Genomic DNA, 17,579 nt, shown 5'->3' with positions numbered 1-17,579 from the left:
AGCATGCTACTAACGGGTTAACTTCTCGCAATGACCTCTGACCTCCCCTAACTGCCCATACCTCTCGAAAAAAAATAAATATATGTATATGTGGGCTGCTTAACAAACAAGTTCCGTTCCCAGTTCGAGTTCGAGTTTCAGAGGGGTTATTGTGAATTTCTCATAAAGCCCGAAACTGGAGTAAAAGGTGAGCGGAGAAGTGAGAAAGTGGGGGGCAGGACGCGGGAAAAGTGGAAATCTTGCGGAGGGAACCCTCAGAGCCAAAGGCAAACCGAGTTCTCGTCAGCGCTTTTCGCTTTTCCAACTTTTCGCCATGGGAGCAAGCACAAAGTGGGGAAAAAGTGGGAAAAGCCGAGGAGGAGGGCACAAACGAAAGGGAAAAGTCGGCGAAAAGTGTGGCATAACGAGGGCGGGAGGGGGGTAAGGAAGCCAAAGGGAGGACTTTGCCAATTTTTCACGCCTTTACCAATGTAAATGACAGATTTTTATGCACGTTTTATGCTCTCGATGCGTACACGATTTCATTTTCAGCACTTTTCGCATCAGCGCTCCTACTTTCTCCGGTGTCCTTTTCCCCCGCCCCTCCCTGTGTGTGGCAAGTAGTTGGCCCCCCTGCCAACAGAATTTGCCACAAGGTCCCTGAACGAGCGAAAAATCACCGGGAAAATTGAACCAGAAATTATATTTCGATCATATTGATTACTGAGAGCCTGGAATCTGTTTTCAGGACGAAATCAGGACGAAGATGCGTTCGTAATGGATTATTTTTAAACTGGGAAGTTTTTAAAAAATATAACTAAATATTTATGTAACTAATTTGTTTTATTTCCTCGACAATTGGCAAACAAAATAAAAATCAATTTTCCCCAAATTGGTTTATCAAAATTGTTATCCACCTGAAGGGGGCTGGTGTGGAGGGGTTGGCGGTTACATGGCAGCCCCCCGCCACCCCCTTGGAGAGATGGAAAGGTGTATTCCACACTTCCATTAAGGCAGAGGTAAAAAAAATAATAATAAAAACCAAAAAACCTCAAGAAGAACGAAAGCTAACACGGCAAGTAATAATAATACATGGAACTTCCATTTGCCCCTGTCATCATCACTTTTGTGGCAGGCTCGGTACCCTCTCCCCCTCCCCCCTTCCCCCTTCCACGTGTGTGGGTTTTGGGACTCCACTTCAAGTGCCCGCCGCCGAATCGAACGATGTCTTCCTTTGAGGACCCCCGGGCACAATGCAAATATCTTTATTTCTTGATTTTTTCTGTTGCCTCGGAAAGCATTAAAAATGCACGCCGCACTGGATCTGCGGGGGGGCGTGGCCGGAAGGTGGCGGCGGGGGGTGGCAACACGTTGGTGATTTGTGGGACCATAATAAATCAAGGGCATAAACGGCTTATGGCCGGGCCATAACGCAGGACAACCTATACACGTAGTACTATATATATATTTTTAAGTTGCGGAGATTTTAATATTCGGCTTTAAAATGAATGCGAAGAGGAGGCTAATTCCAATCAGGATTATGATTCAGAAGCACTGCCCCTTAACGGGAGCTGGAATGGGTTCTCGGCTCATCACTCTCGAATTAAATCTCCGGATTTGAATATAAATCCGCATATATGTACGCATGTGGGTTCTGCATGAACAAATAATGCGCCCGCCGTAAGGCACGGAAGTTTACACTCAATTTAGTTTGCAAAAAAAGCAACGCATCCTCGCCGATGCACATATTGAACATTAATATTGGCTTTCAACTGCAGTGGTCGGGCAAATAAAATGCAAACAACGAAAATATTTATTTAGTTTCGAGCTGGATGCGAGGGGAGAGCATTTCCATCACTTATTCAATGTTTGCTACCAACATTTTAAATTCAAGCTGTCGGAAATGCATAGGAAACAGTGCTTTGTTCAATAGGTTAGGTTAGGGGGGAGAAACTCTCAAATAAAATACTTCAAATCAAAGACGTCCTGGCTGCTTTTTACGAGGCCGGTTAATGTGGCGAGTGATTGGCTCAATGCCCACGACTCGCCTCGCTTCACTTCCGAACCGCTGATGGATTTGTCACTTTATGGCACTTGCCGGGCAACCGGGAGCTGCCCAGGCACTCAGGCACTTTGCCAGACCCTGCCGCAATGCGCTTTTTCACACTGGAGGCCCAAAGGCGAAAGGAATTTGTAAGAGCTTCCTGTCGCCTGTGTCCTGTGTGCTCCCCGGGCGAAAAGTGCACTCTGCGATCTGCCGGCTACTTGCTTCTAAAAATCGCTCATACGCCCAGTATGACTAACTAGCATCCAGCACTTTAAAGACTCTTACTTTAAAGAAGCCCTCCAACACTTAAAATTCTCAATTAGAATTCCCCTCGGGCTGATGGATCATCGAGAGGACTATCCCCCCAGATAGAATCCAATCCGAAACCGCTTCACAATTGGAATACCTCCAGGCCACGGATCTGCTGAGGAATGCGAAAAGTGCGAACGGGGCCAAAAGCGCATCTAAAGTGGCCAAGAGGGGGGCGGCAAGGGGCACGCGGTGGGCTCTCAAAAGGAAACAGAACTGAAGCCAATGGTTGGGGCACATCACCGATGATTGAGCCACTGTGGGAGGTCGTTTTTCCGTTTCCCGAAAACTAGAGGAGAGCGATGGATGATGGGCCAGTGCATATGACAGAGTAGGCCCCCGGAGGAGGAGGCCCTGGAGGAGGACTTGCTGGCTGTCAACTAACTGCACTAAACTGAACCGAACACTCGGCGAGCAGTGGCGCGCCCATTAGGCTGGCGAAGTGATGACAGGACAAGGTCCCAGCAAACTTCTGACTTGCATTCCAACCTCGATTCCTGGCTTTCATGCATCACCAACCCAGGACACTGCACCCAAAACTGTGCCAATATTTTCCATTTAAAATTATATAGAAGGAGGCTAATATTAAAGGCTGAAGACATCTTTCCTCAAACTAGTACCTTGCAGAGTATATATCCTTGTTATTAGTTACTATTTCTCTCAGTGCACTTGTCCCTGTGGAATCACTCTGCCAGTCTGTCGGGCAGTTTATGTGTGTTGCCGTTGACATGGTGCCATGGAAAAAAATGATTGCTGCAAGTCAGCTACTCCATAGATTGAGTGTGTATCCTGCACAGTTGTATCTCTATCTCCACCCCTCTAACTGTAACTGTAAATGTATCTGTATCTCTAACTGTGTTTGTCGCCAAGTGCATCTGCAGTTGTTGTGGGATCTGGGCATTTAAGCCTTTTATGTGTGGCTTTCAATATTAATTAAATGCTTACAAGCCCCGAAATGGGCCCTTCTGGGGCTGTACTTCTTTTCACCTCCTAGCTGCCCCTTGCATCATTTATGAGGATGATGTCTGGTCGGGAGAGTTCCACATTGAAACGTTGCTTTTTCAAGGGGACCCATCAGGAAAAATGGAGAACTCCGCTTGAGAATCGGATGAGAATTGGGGAAGATATAGCCATCGCAGTGGACCCTATAGGGGAAATCCTCATTTTTAAAGGACCCCATCAGGAAAAATGGACAAAATATCTAAAAAATATTTTGTCTCAGGATTTTGATGCAGAATGGTAGCAAATCGATATAGAAATCGTTTAAGGTACTCCGCTTGAGAATCGGATAAGAATTGGGGAAGATATAGCCATCGCAGTGGACCCTATAGGGGAAATCCTCATTTTTAAAGGACCCCATCAGGAAAAATGGAGAAAAAATCTAAAAAATATTTTGTCTCAGGATTTTGATGCAGAATGGTAGCAAATCGATATAGAAATCGTTTAAGGTACTCCGCTTGAGAATCGGATGAGAATTGGGGAAGATATAGCCATCGCAGTGGACCCTATAGGGGAAATCCTCATTTTTAAAGGACCCCATCAGGAAAAATGGAGAAAAAATCTAAAAAATATTTTGTCTCAGGATTTTGATGCAGAATGGTAGCAAATCGATATAGAAATCGTTTAAGGTACTCCGCTTGAGAATCGGATGAGAATTGGGGAAGATATAGCCATCGCAGTGGACCCTATAGGGGAAATCCTCATTTTTAAAGGACCCCATCAGGAAAAATGGACAAAAAATCGAAAAAATATTTTGTCTCAGGATTTAGATGCAGAATGGTAGCAAATCGATATAGAAATCGTTTAAGGTACTCCGCTTGAGAATCGGATGAGAATTGGGGAAGATATAGCCATCGCAGTGGACCCTATAGGGGAAATCCTCATTTTTAAAGGACCCCATCAGGAAAAATGGACAAAAAATCGAAAAAATATTTTGTCTCAGGATTTTGATGCAGAATGGTAGCAAATCGATATAGAAATCGTTTAAGGTACTCCGCTTGAGAATCGGATGAGAATTGGGGAAGATATAGCCATCGCAGTGGACCCTATAGGGGAAATCCTCATTTTTAAAGGACCCCATCAGGAAAAATGGAGAAAAAATCTAAAAAATATTTTGTCTCAGGATTTTGATGCAGAATGGTAGCAAATCGATATAGAAATCGTTTAAGGTACTCCGCTTGAGAATCGGATGAGAATTGGGGAAGATATAGCCATCGCAGTGGACCCTATAGGGGAAATCCTCATTTTTAAAGGACCCCATCAGGAAAAATGGACAAAAAATCGAAAAAATATTTTGTCTCAGGATTTTGATGCAGAATGGTAGCAAATCGATATAGAAATCGTTTATGGTACTCCGCTTGAGAATCGGATGAGAATTGGGGAAGATATAGCCATCGCAGTGAACCCTATAGGGGAAATCCTCATTTTTAAAGGACCCCATCAGGAAAAATGGACAAAAAATCTAAAAAATATTTTGTCTCAGGATTTAGATGCAGAATGGTAGCAAATCGATATAGAAATCGTTTAAGGTACTCTGCTTGAGAATCGGATAAGAATTGGGGAAGATATAGCCATCGCAGTGAACCCTATAGGGGAAATCCTCTTTCTTAAGGGACCCCATTAGGAAAAATGGAACAAGCTCCAAATTTAATGTCTAAACTTCTTAGGTGATTGCCCAAACAATCCCCTTCCTAATGCGCTTCCTAATCCTCAATTTCAATTTCCATCCCGTTTCGGGGCCAGCAATCAAGACGTCAGAATTTAATTCCGAACAAAAAATGGAAAATAATAAAACTGCTGACAGCTTCACAATTGGTTCACGAAAATATCAAACACAAGTCCCGGCTCTTCCCGGAAAGGGGCTCCTTTCCCAGTAAGGGATTCCCCTTCAACACCTCCGACGAAATCATTTGCGGGTGACTGAATGCCTGAATCCCCCTCCCTCCTCATTCGGGCTGAAAGGAAAAGGGACAAGACAATGGTCCTCCCTCCCGCCCTGGGCTTGGTGGGCCGTGTGACAGATCCCTCCATTCCGTCCTGACTTTACAATCTCTTCAAATTAAATCGACCTATGTCAGAATTGGCTCAAAGGGGTTTTTTCTCCATCACCTCCTCCCCTCCATCCTTGACACTTTTTCGTGTCCTGCTCCCATCCTGGCTGCTCACAAAGAAGGCAATCAGTGTAATGGCTTTAATGGACACTGATTGTTTGGCAGGAGGAGCAGTCCAGTTGGAATAGGAACTATTTCTACTCCACCTGTCACTTTAATTGGGGAATTTTCATCACCTTTTCGAATCGATCTAGTTGGCAAGGGAATTAGCAGGGAATTAAAGAAAAGTTTACGAATGTAAACGTAGTAGGCACCGCTTCTCTCCAGGCTATAAAAGCGGAGCCCGGAGCCCCATAACTTTCATTTGCCTCCGAGACAGGCAACAGTTCGGACGGCATATTAGGAAAATAAAATAAATATTCAAAATTCAAAAAGGTCTCGAAAAAGTGAGTTAAATTTAATAATATTAAATATTCGAAAAAAGTGAAAACAAAAATATATAAAAGTGAAAAAAATAATTGAATTTAAAATTCAATAAAAAAAAATTAAATTTAAAATTCAAAAAAAAAAAATTTAATTTAAAATTAAAAAAAAAATAATAATTGAATTTAAAATTCAAAATAATAATAATTCGAATTTCTATTTTTAGATTAAATCTCGCCAGGTGCGGCGCGTCCGAGATGTCTGCACTGCGGATGCTTCCGCGTGCTAGACCGATGCACCTGGACCCCTGCGTGGCGATGGGCCTACGTTACGCCAGCGGGGACCAGACCCGCTTGATGAGCGGCGACCGCGAGGTGGTCGGATACGGCATCAACGGACGCTCCATCTACTTCGACAGCCAGGACTGCCCCTTCCCGGCCATTCGCTACCGCGAGGTCACCCCGGAGGTGTGCGCCCTCCGGGAGAAGGAGCTGGGCGATTGGAAGAAGCTGTCGTTGTGCGAGAAGAAGGTGCTCTACCGCCATAGCTTCTGTCAGACCTACGCCGAGTTCCAGAAGTTCTCGCCGGACTGGAAGCTGGTCCTGGGCGTTGGGCTTTGGGCGTTGGCGATCGGCTGTGCTCTGTCCGTAATGAGCAAGCTGAATATGTACAACGACCCGCCGGACACATACGACGAGGAGCACCGCGCCGCCCAGCTGCGCCGAATCATCCAGCTACAAATCAACCCGATCCTCGGGCTGTCTTCCAAGTGGTGCTACGAGCGCAACCAGTGGAAGTAAGGAGGACCATCTCCAAACCACAGACTAGACACAAAATGCTGGTGATGCCAAGGATGATTATTGAATTGCCGTTAGGTTTGGCATCAACAACTAAAGCTACAACTTCAACTTCAACTACAACTTCAAAAACAACAACACAAGCTGCAATTGTTGTGTTCTTTAACCCCACTTAACACCACTCGCCCACTACCTTGAAACTATCAACAGCATTATCGATTGCCAAGCATCGTTACCTGTTCTATCATAAACTTAACTGCCAAAACTAAACCATACTGGATACTCGATACTCGATGATACACTTTATTTGCCTATACTAACTTAACTAAGACTAGACTATTCCGTGAAACTGACTACACACCCCTCCCTCATAACACTATTCGGCCAAACAAATGTAACTAAAGCCCACAATATACCACTAACCGTAGCACAATTAGGACATGCAGAATTTGAAAGTATACCTCTACAGTAATACACCTGAGCCTATACAAGCTACAAACCTATGTAAATACCTCGCTAATCATATTGTAGCCCCCAATGTTATGATTCATTTTCTGTTCCCTGGACATGAATTGTTGCATAGCACACGCCTAACACCTGGGTTACCTGTTACCCTTTACTTCCAACTCTGTACGCATATATAGCTAACGTCTCTCATCACCCTTACAATGATTAGAATAATGTAACAGACTCGCAGGCGATTCGGCTATCTTCCTTGTTTTTTGTAAAGAAGCTCGAATCGTGCTGCGAGAATAAAAGCGATTATAAGAATCGAATCCACCAAGTGTCTTCTATATCTGAAATCTAAAAGAATCTTCCATCCAGGAGTGAGCTAAAAATGCGCTTTATTGCAATCTTGAATTGAGATTTTGTTAATACATAGAGTGTATGTACGATCTTGTATGTGTATACAATATAATATATATATCTTTTGAATCGGCTGCATGCGTATGCGATGCTGACTGTACTTGATCGGATGTGTTTTTGATGTAAAGGTGGTCTCGTTTAGTATGTAACATATGTATGTATGTCTCATGAGAGAGTATGTATAGTATGGATATCATGTACAGTGGTTATGTAAATACTAACATCGGTTGAGTTCATTTATCATGTATCATGTATGAATTCCATCGTTTCAAAATTTGTGTTTCGTTATTGGTGCATCACATGCATGGAGTACAGTAGTCAATGCCTAAATGGTCTCGAACAAAGCTCAAAGCTTCTCCAAAAACTAGGTTCTTAAGTGGAAAGATACACAGAGCTATATCGAGTTTAAGTACGGCCAATTAATTGGAGATACTAAATACAACAAACTAAGCGGTAGTCACTGGTAGTAGAACTTAAACAAAACATTTCACATTTTCGACAACTCGATTTTATTATTGTAGTTTTTTTTTTGTAATTTTTAGTTTTTTAGTATTGAACTCTTTCGTGTTTCGGTTTTTATTTGCATCTGGTTCAGTTTTGTGTGGGTTTTAATTTACTTTAATGCTACCTCAAAATATATATTCCTCAGATACATTTATATAACTACTTAGAGAACATCATTTAACTTGAATAGTTCTTGGCAGTTATTTTTTGCATTTACATATTTTCATAATCCGTTTGCTTTAAAAACATGCCAGCACTCCCCCTGCCAGTCCTTTTTATCTAAATACTCCTCCTGCTCATTAGATTTGATTAATGTACGATATTTGCGACATAAATACGCATCTCTCTCACATATATATAAATCTACATATATACTGTGTTTTGTATATATATATTCTTGGGTTTTATTCTCCTTAAAGATCATCGCACATCATATGCTTGTATTTTATATAATTTCTTTCATATCCCGCCCGCACTCAGGCCCCCATGCCTTGGACTCTCGGTCCCCTGGGCCACCGCCGAGTGGCAACCAGGACGCGCACCTAGACGTCCTTATAGCTCGGCCTGCCCATCGCCACAGTATTAGAATTTGTTATTTAAGTTTATCTCGCTTTTCCGGGCTTGTTTTTCGTTTTCTTCAAGCTAAACAGCATTAAATAATTAATTTTAATTATAGTATTAAATAACTACTACAGTGAGAATGGGTATGGGTATGGGTATGGATATGGGTGTGTATGGTGTGTGCTTCGCATGCCCTCTGAATGGATGTTTGAAATGATTCCTGCAGTTTTTTTCTAAACACTTCTCTTGTTTACTGGCAGTGCAAGTTTTTTGTTTTATTTTTTTTTGAGTTTCGTATGTGAGTTTCGGGCAGAACACCTAACTGATTCAACTTGCGAACGATACAGGCCCAAACTAAACACAGGATGATACAAAAAAAAAAAATAAAATAAACAAAATCCCAATGAACCCAAATGAAAGCATGAGAATCCTATCAAGCCTGGCTGATAGATGGCGTCCGGCGCAGAGATCCTTCTTCCCCAGCTTCCCCCATCGAGCTGTAAGTATGTATAGTATGTATGTGTGTGTGTGTGGTATGTATGTGTCTGTCTGATTGGATGTTCTTTAGATGCGACCAGTTATGCCCTATCAAATAGCATATTTTATAATGTGGTACCCTAAGACTCGATCGCTAAACCCGCTCCGGCTGCTCCCGCTGCTCCTGGCCAGTCACTGATCCAGTTCCAGTTCCAGCTTCCGATCCCGATTCCAATCCCAGACTTTAGCCATTTGGTACACTCTGTGTCTGATCCGATCTGCCTGGCCATGCGTGTGTGTGGTTTCGTACTGTTTGATTTTCTGTTTCTGGTATGTGAACTCGCTGCTTTCCCGCTGCTGTCGTCCTTGGTGATTTCAACCGAGCCATTCAACCGAACCAGCCACCGTCTTTCAGTCCCAGCCGTTCTCCTTTATCATGTGCGCCAGCTCGATGATGAACTTGCCCTCCTTGTACTTCTGGCTGGACTCGTAGGCGTGCTCGTACTTCCACCCCAGCGGCGTCTTGCAGCACTCGCAGTAGATGTCCGCCACGGCGTGCAGCCCGGTGAGCAGCACCCGCTCCTCCGTCTGGCCGCAGGCGACATTCACCACCGAGTTGAAGAGGTAGGCTGGTCCCTGGCTGCCCTGGAACGACTTCGAGATGAGCTCGTCGTGGGAGGCGAGGTGGGCGCGGCAGTGAACACATGAGTAGGTCCGGTTCGTGGACGGTAGGTAGGCCTGGAACGTCTTCACCATAATGGAGGTGAGTCCCAGGCAGCAGGATAGTAGCTAGTAGTCGGCCTTCCTCTTCCTTTTTCCTGTCTCTCCTTATGGTGGTCCTCTTAACTGTCATTTGAGGAGGAGAAATAGCTTAGTCGTGATTCTTTTTATACTTAAAAATAACTCAACTCGGTGACTAACTCTGGTTTTGATTGAAAAAGCATTTCAATTTTGTGTATATTTGTGAGTTCAAGGAAATAGTAGCAACTTGTATGCTCTAACATTTCTAACATTCTCTAATAATGTTTCTATCTCAGGTGTCTGGGTGTCCGTAGGTCTATCGCTCTCTAAACAACACTTACCCCCCCACAATATATGTTTATATAGTAGATTCTTTAGTCTTGAATCACTTTCAAGTCTGTCCGCCAGTCTGTCTGCCAGTCTGCCCGATTGTTGGCCTTATAGGATCTCATCTTTCCAACTACCAAGAACCCAGCCAAAGATCCCCAATTGGTAATTTTGAGAAAGAAAGCCAGTAGCTTCTTGGTTTGTTAGTAGAATATTAATAAAGACTCGCTGGAAGCCAGCTCTACCTACTTTTGGTTTTAGTTTTGGTTAAATTCATAGAAATCGATACTGATCCTTGAACTAGTTTTCTGGTTTTCTTGGTTTTTTTTTTTCGTTCCAGTTGCCAAACAAAGTTTTCGCTTATTTTGACGCCAATTAATTCGAGCTAGCCAAGTTGGAGCTGCGGCTTCTGTTAGCTTATTTATAGGCCACTTACCTTGACCAGGACCACAACCTTCTCCCTCTGCGGCTCTACGGACTCTCCTGGGTTCACTCTCGTTCGTTAACTGGGGGCGGCGGTGAAAGCTGGCACGGCTGCTGTCATTGAATGATTATTTCCGAGAACTCAGTCGACTCCTCTTTTCCCCCGGCTGTCCCCCGGCTGCAGTTATGTATCCGTATCTGTATCTGTATCTGATTCCGATTCAGATCCACGGCTATATCAGATTTCCAGACAGCCAAAGAGAAAACTGCAAGTAGAAAACAAAAGGCGAATTATTAATGCATGCGATGTCTGTTATGCAAACCAGAGAATCCAAGCCAAGGAGCAGCGGGCCAGCGGGCTAGGCTGGGTGGAAAAGCTAGATATGGCCGGGGCATTTCCATTATTGATTTCCATTTGCAATCTTTTTGCCGTTGGTAATTCCAGTCGTTGGTAACCAACACACCCACAGACCCAGACCCAGGCCCAGACCCACCAGCACGGAGCACACAAGGGATAATTGCCCGCCCCCATCCCCGCCCCCGAAACAAACAAAGCGCAACGAGAATAGGCGAAAAGCCGTAGTGGGATTGACTAGACCAGGTAGTACCCTGTAAAAGATGAAAGCTTTTTAATGGAGGTTTGTTCTTGGGAGCCACAACGCTTGGGAGTAGAAGACCCAGACTCACAAGAGGCCTCGTCTCTGGTCCATACCACCCTTAGCCAGTTGGGATACCCTGCACTAATAGATATTTGTTGCACTCACGCACTCAGTTTGGCAGCTGCACCTCTCACCTGGCAGGGGGATCGACTGTGGAGAACTCTCTTCCTATTAGCGCCATCCCGGGTGCTAAACGATTAATGGCCGCTTGCCGTAAACAACCCAGTCCGGGTCTGAGTAAGTGTGGTACCCGCTTTTTCGGGCGAGATACCCAGGTGGGGCTCTGCTAAATGGGACAAGTATGTCGGGATGCCCATGAATAATGCCAGTCCCCAATCTTTTATTCATTCCAATCGTGAGTCGTGTTCTCCGAGTGCCTTTTGTGTGCTTCTCTGTGGCTCTGTGACTCCTGGCGAAGCTGTTGATTGTTATTCATTGGCGGCCTTACCCGATTGATGATGTTTACCAATTGATAAGCAGGGGAGCTTAAGGCGAAAGGTTCTCGGTGCGAGGAAGTCAAGGCAGACAATGGCCGATTAAACGAATTCATTCGGGGAGGGGAGAGTGGGGAGTGGGGAGTCCTGTGCTTTGTTTTTTGTGAAGAAGGCAGAAGGGTAATGAATCCGCCAGAAGCACAAATGCCCCTTGTAATTAGGGGCATGCCAGAGACGTCTCTTTGGAATTTTGTTGGGGGGGGATGAGGCATGTCCTCTCCTGCCAACTGCGCCACTGCCCCGTCATCAGCGCCTTCTGCTCAATCTCCGAATGCAAATTGGCCAACAGCGCCAAAGCCGAGGCCGAAGTCAACACCAACGCCAACGCCAGCTGCTCTGCTTGCGCCGGCGACTTCAGCACAAAGAACACCAAACCCAAAAGGAGCGCCTCGGCAGAACAAAGAGCGCCAAACGTGAGCTGGGGGGATGGGGGAAGGAGAGTGGCAGAGAGCGAGAGTGCATAAAAGGGAAATGCACTTGGCCCCAGACAACAAAGAGATCGAATTCCGCCCCCGCCTTTTGCAGCCGCGGGGGGCGTGTCGCCAGAATTCATTTGCATTTCAATTAGAAAATCTGCCGGGCAACTTAATTAATTAATTAATTAACTTTTTTTTTTATCATAGTAGCAACAGTAGCTTTAGAAAACCGAAGCAAAACAACAACAGTTCACTGAACCACAAAAACAAAAAAAAGGGGAGAGCCAGCGGGGAGACAGAGACAGGGGAGCCTGCAAAGTTCTTTGTCACTCACTTGGGGACTTCTCGTCTCTCTCCCTCTCTCTCTTTCTCGTTCTGACAATTATTCTGCGTGCGAATTGGATTTCTATTAGATTTTTTGCACCTTTTGGGCTTGTTTTTTAGCGCCCAGCACTATTTCTGCCAGACTTTTGATTTTTTGTCGAGTTCTCCACACACGACAAGTCGGAAAGCAAAGCGCGCAGCGCGAAACTTGAAAAGCGAATGACGCTGCCTTGCCGTTTTTTCTGCCGGCATAGCGTTGGCCCCATGGCGGCGGCGACGGCAGAGCAGCGACTGAGGCAGAGACGCAGCAGGTGGCAGCGCCGCCAGCGGATAAAGGACAAATATGAAATGCAAAACGGCTGAATGGCAACGAGTGGCAAACAAAAATGTGCAACAATTGGAGCAACAACGCACAATGCGTGCTCAATGAACAAACAAATTACGTGCAATTTGCGATTGCAATCAAGACGCAGGCCGAGAGAGAGACAGATGACAGGGCAGATAGAAACGGTAACCGCAGTTGCCGTTAGAAATGTTAACAATATTCTTGTTTATCCCACCCCCCGCCCGACCTCACCAACAAAACGGCTATTGCCAGACCAGCCTAGTATGTGCGTGGGGGACAGTGTTGGGCAGGAAAGTGGCAACAGCTCAAAAACATGTCCACACATGCTTCTATTCACAAAAGCTGTATTGCTTATTTGTGGCAGTGAAACATACACGACTTTTTAATGGCAAACAGCTGGCCAAATTATAGAAACAGTGTCTAACTGGCTCTAATCACCGGATTTCGTTTATCTCCTCCGGAGGCTCCAATGTGTTGGCCGCCACTGTGCTGCCGTGGTAAAAGCAACAGCAGCCGGGTAACGGTAACTCCGCCAGGTAACTCATGTACCGCGATAGTGTGTCAGCTGCGACTGCGACTGCGGCAGCGACTGCATCAGCGTCAGCGATGGCGAGACAAAGTGACGGGCGTCGCGTGTTGAAAGTACACCCCGCTTGCAACAGATTGCAAACAAAATTAGTTAATTAAAGCCAAGAATAGCCCGCTGTATCAGCTCTCTTTGTGCAGGACTATTGTGATTGTGTCGAGTCGGCAATAATCGCCATAATTTCTTGGGGCGCAATCACTGAGCAATCGTTGGCGGCTGATACTGTTTATTGTTTACTGTTTATTCTGCGTCTGCGATGAGCGTCGACTGCGACTGCGACGGCGACGTCGCTTTTAGCCAAAAAGTCAACACGGCTAAGAACTTTTGCGTCGTTTTCTCTCGCGGTCTTCTTCGAAAGGCATTTCTGGGGTGGATCACTGCATTATAGAAAGCAGGGTGGCCCCATCGTGAGTCAAAAGGGTATCTCTCGTTTGACTTCTAAGAAGGGATGGGGGGAAGCGCAACAAAAACAAAACATGTGCGAAAGAATCACAAGAGAAGAGCTACAGAAGATGATGGAGCTAAAGAAGAGGAAGAGAGCTCGCTGGTAGCTGGTAGCTGGTAGCAACGACCGACTGGTGTTGCCCCCGTCTTGGCCACCCTCCCCCACAGCTGTTCTTTGTTGTTGTTTGGGTTTCTTTCGTTTCTGTTCGTTTCTCCCTCTGGTTCTCACTCACTCTGGCATGTTGCCGTCTCCCTTGCGCCACATCGGGGGGGTCAATGGCGTTGCTCTTTAAAAACTTGTCTCTGGCCGCTCTCCCCACTTGTTTGGCGTTTGTTTTTGCGCGTCTTGGAGGAAGCGAAAATATAAATAAAATAGAACGCTGATTAACAGCGGCCAGATAAAAAACGGTCTATCTGCCTATAGGCGAAAACAAAACAAAGCCAACAGCTGATGCAATAGAAAGAGGCAGAAGAGCGGCGCAGGCGGCAGCAGCGGCAGAGGCAGAGGTGAGAGAGCACTGGATCGGGCCTGGGATCAGGCTTATATTTTTTCGGTATATAGTACACGTACAATGTACATACATGTAGTCCGCATTAGCAACATTCGATTGTGGTCGTTTTTCTTATCAGAAAATAACATGAAATTTATTGCGTTGTGACGCTACTGGGGACTGCGACGCCAACAAAAGCAGAGAGGACTAGCGAGGCCCCCAAAGAGGGAGAGCGAGAGGTAAACAAAAATACACAAACAGCTGCGGCAGCACACACACACACACACCTGCGCACTACAGCTGCTGTGTGTATGCAGAAAATGCGAAAATCCTGTGGCCCCCACGCCGCCTCTGCACTCCTTTTTTTCACAACAAAGTCAGCTGTGTGTGTGCAACAGCAGCAGGGCACTTCAGAGCAGGATTTGGAGTCGCAATTTGTTTAGTATCTTTTCTCAGAGCCCCAAATAAGACGCCAAATGCACAAACACACGCACAAACGTTTGTATACAAAACAAAATAGCAAAAAAAAAATCTATCAGCAAGTGCACACATACATTGGGGTACAGTTTTTTGGCAGCTTTTATGGTGTGGGTGACGCGATGCGATTTTTAAACATTATAACGGTGCATGTACTTACATGTTAGTTTTATTCTTATTTGAAGCGTTTATCCCTTTCCTTGGGACCAGCTCACACACTCTGCAGCACTAGCACGGCCAAAAGCAATATGCAACGATTATGGCCAACGGAAAACGCAAATTGGCAATGGCTCTTCTCTTCTGGCGCTTCTCTATTTTTTCACTTGCAGTTTGTTTTCTATTTCAACTCTTGTTGTTGTACCTCTGCAGCCAGCCAGTGAGACCAGGCGATCGCCTTCTTGCAAATACTGCCAGAGTTTTGGCCCAATAAGTTTGAAAAAGTACGCGGGAAATGAAAAGCTTACAGAAAAATATACAATAAGCAGGAAAAACACAGGGGTAACTTATGGAATGGAATAGAAATGAACCTTTACGCAGATAACTCACATATTTTTCAAATACTTTACTATGATGGTGAATATTGTACATTCCTTTTTGTGTTTTTTTGGTCTTATATTGATAATTAATATTGTTCCACCTCAACATAACTATAAGTCTTCCATTTTTAAGGAAAACTTTGATTTATGGCTAAATATCTTATTTGAAAGACTTGTTACCTTCATTTTCCAATTGGCCTGACAACTCTAGTATTCCAATTGGACAGAAAGAGAAAATACTAAAAATACCAATGTGTTGAAATTAAGAATTGAGATACAGGTAAAATCTTAATTTAAAATTTTAATTTCAACAAATCAATAAAGAATAAAGTGTTTTAAGTGCCTTCCAGATAAAAAATCATATTTAAAATCCCAAAAGAATTAAAAATATCGATGTAGTACAAATCGATTTTTCCATCGATGTTTGTCCACCCACAATTTGGCCACACTGGCATTTTGGCAAAAACAGCGGCGCTTACGACAGATTCTAAAAGATTTCTGTGTTTTTTTGTTCGAGATCACTCAAAACTAGAAAAAGGTTAGGCCTTGGATTAAAAAAGCGACTTTGCAGGTTCATAAAGTGGCGTACGAGCGAGAGCCTCATCATCCAGGTCTTGGAAGCCATCCGCCAGTCCACCCGCCTAACCTACAAAGTTACATAATTTCGGTTATTTGTTGTTATGAAGGTATATTCCTACCTAACGGCTGCAAATCTCTATTCTTCTTCAGAGCATAATGTCGTTCTCCAAGACTGCCCGTTTGTTGGCCACCCGTGGCGCCCGCATGGTCCAGTCCCGCAGCTACTCCGATGAGATGAAGCTGACCTTCGCTGCCGCCAACAAGACCTTCTACGATGCCGCCGTGGTGCGCCAAATCGATGTGCCATCCTTCTCTGGCTCCTTCGGTATCCTGGCTAAGCACGTGCCCACCCTCGGTAAGTATTTGCCCCTTCGTGGGCCTTTTCTTTCCCCGCAATCTTGTTATATCACCCGACGATTTGTCTTCCAGCTACCCTGAAGCCCGGAGTGGTCCAGGTGGTGGAAAACGACGGCAAGCTGCTCAAGTTCTTCGTCTCCAGCGGCTCTGTCACCGTCAACGATGACTCCTCTGTCCAGGTGCTCGCCGAGGAGGCGCACCCCGTCGAGGATATTGACATTAACGAGGCTCGCCAGCTGCTTGCCAAGTACCAGTCGCAGTTGAGCTCCGCTGGTGACGATAAGGTGCGATTTAGTGTTTTTTACAAGAACTTCTTGTAGTTGTATAGAAGAGCAAAGTGTTGACTATCCTGTGGGAGTTTATCTATGCTCTGTATGTCGTACATGTTCAAGTAGGCAACTTTATGATAGATTACAGGCGTTTTAGGCTTTTCTTAATGGACTTCTTTTGAAGGAAACCCTTTCCTTGCCCCACTTTATTCAAAAACTCAAGCTATACTATCAGTTTGGCTAAGGAAGTTTGTTTTAAGTTTTTCATAATGATTAACAAGCCTATAACTTTAACTTTAAGTAAGAAAGAGTTAAGTCCTATTCAAGATAGTCAATGCCAAGTTCTGTTTAAAATGTCAGACTCCAACTAATGTAATATCCTTATTCCCCTGTTGCAGGCCAAGGCTGAGGCTGCCATCGCCGTGGAAGTCGCCGAGGCGTTAGTCAAGGCTGCCGAATAGACGTAATCAACAACAAACAATAGCAACACCAACCACACACACCGCCACCAACATCCACAAACTGATGTTTTGTGTCTGAAATAAATAAAACATAAACGATCCTCTTAAAAAGCAAGGCGTTATGAAACAATAAAAAAGCGAATCATAATATCCGTATTAATGACCGTGATCACCAAGCAACTTCAAACGACGCCTCGTCGCAGTTTGCGATTGTTTTTTTGTAATTTTTTTTTCTGTTTCGCTGCCAATTTAGTGATTAAACATTCGTCGAAGAGAAATGTGTGATATTTCCTCGCCCTGTGGGACTGGGACTCTCGTTATGCTAATCCATTGGCCTTAAGCCTTTAATCATATTTCAATGCGTTTCTTTTGTGCGCTGGAATGTGCTCCTCCCGCCAACTTTCTTATGCAAATTCTGGCCAAGCCCCAAGATGAATTGGCCAGCCACGTCCCTTGGCTGCGCTCCGGCGCTAATAAATTTTGTAACATTAATTAATAATAGTAGGAAATTCACTAATTTCCACACGCATTCGATAAATGGCCTAATGGAAAATTGCATAACGACTGCAGCCATCAGTCGCCGCTATTTTTCCCAGTGTGGAAACCCGAAACCTGTTCTCCGAAGGTCAAGTTTA

General features: G+C 44.7%; 3 protein-coding genes across 8 annotated transcripts in view; 2 read left to right on the top strand and 1 right to left on the bottom strand.

Moving 5' to 3' along the window:
- The window catches only part of Ypel (Yippee-like), a 50,413-nt gene extending 35,280 nt beyond the window's left edge, over positions 1–15,133 (bottom strand). The window contains exons 1-3 of one of the 6 annotated variants that reach the window (XM_017239203.3): positions 14,903–15,130; positions 10,519–10,771; positions 7,434–9,860 (exon numbers count right to left, since the gene is read on the bottom strand). In XM_017239203.3, coding sequence (XP_017094692.1) covers positions 9,426–9,770 — 345 coding nt within the window. In that variant the 5' untranslated portion in view covers positions 9,771–9,860; positions 10,519–10,771; positions 14,903–15,130 and the 3' untranslated portion in view covers positions 7,434–9,425. Of the gene's footprint in view, positions 1–7,433; positions 9,861–9,923; positions 10,010–10,518; positions 10,772–12,408; positions 12,607–14,902 lie in introns of those variants that run through there. The other 5 variants (XR_011444222.1, XR_006246335.2, XR_011444220.1 and 2 more) reach the window with 5 other exon arrangements.
- Positions 5,673–7,381, top strand: COX4L (Cytochrome c oxidase subunit 4-like). Its single transcript, XM_017239202.3, has 2 exons — positions 5,673–5,831; positions 6,035–7,381. Exon 2 carries the CDS (start codon positions 6,066–6,068, stop codon positions 6,606–6,608), a length of 543 nt encoding a protein of 180 aa, XP_017094691.2. The 5' UTR covers positions 5,673–5,831; positions 6,035–6,065; the 3' UTR covers positions 6,609–7,381.
- A 556-nt stretch (positions 15,134–15,689) lies between the features above and the next one.
- Positions 15,690–17,131, top strand: ATPsyndelta (ATP synthase, delta subunit). The gene is made up of 4 exons (XM_017239326.3): positions 15,690–15,816; positions 16,008–16,212; positions 16,287–16,498; positions 16,882–17,131. The coding sequence occupies exons 2-4, from the start codon at positions 16,014–16,016 to the stop codon at positions 16,942–16,944; spliced, it is 474 nt and encodes a 157-aa protein (XP_017094815.2). The 5' UTR covers positions 15,690–15,816; positions 16,008–16,013; the 3' UTR covers positions 16,945–17,131.
- Positions 17,132–17,579: the final 448 nt, after the last annotated feature.

The sequence above is a fragment of the Drosophila bipectinata genome, chromosome XR (genome assembly GCF_030179905.1).
Source record: "Drosophila bipectinata strain 14024-0381.07 chromosome XR, DbipHiC1v2, whole genome shotgun sequence".
Classification (NCBI taxonomy): Eukaryota; Metazoa; Arthropoda; class Insecta; order Diptera; family Drosophilidae; genus Drosophila; species Drosophila bipectinata.
The sequence above is the reverse complement of the archived record's forward strand: the minus strand, read 5'-3'. Positions and strand labels throughout refer to the sequence as shown.

Coding starts and splice junctions, on each gene's coding strand:
- COX4L (XM_017239202.3), top strand. CDS start 6,066: ATGTCTGCACTGCGGATGCTTCCGCGTGCTAGACCGATGCACCTGGAC.
- ATPsyndelta (XM_017239326.3), top strand. CDS start 16,014: ATGTCGTTCTCCAAGACTGCCCGTTTGTTGGCCACCCGTGGCGCCCGC. Junction 16,213..16,286: donor TAAGCACGTGCCCACCCTCG/GTAAGTATTTGC, acceptor TTTGTCTTCCAG/CTACCCTGAAGCCCGGAGTG. Junction 16,499..16,881: donor GCTCCGCTGGTGACGATAAG/GTGCGATTTAGT, acceptor CCCCTGTTGCAG/GCCAAGGCTGAGGCTGCCAT.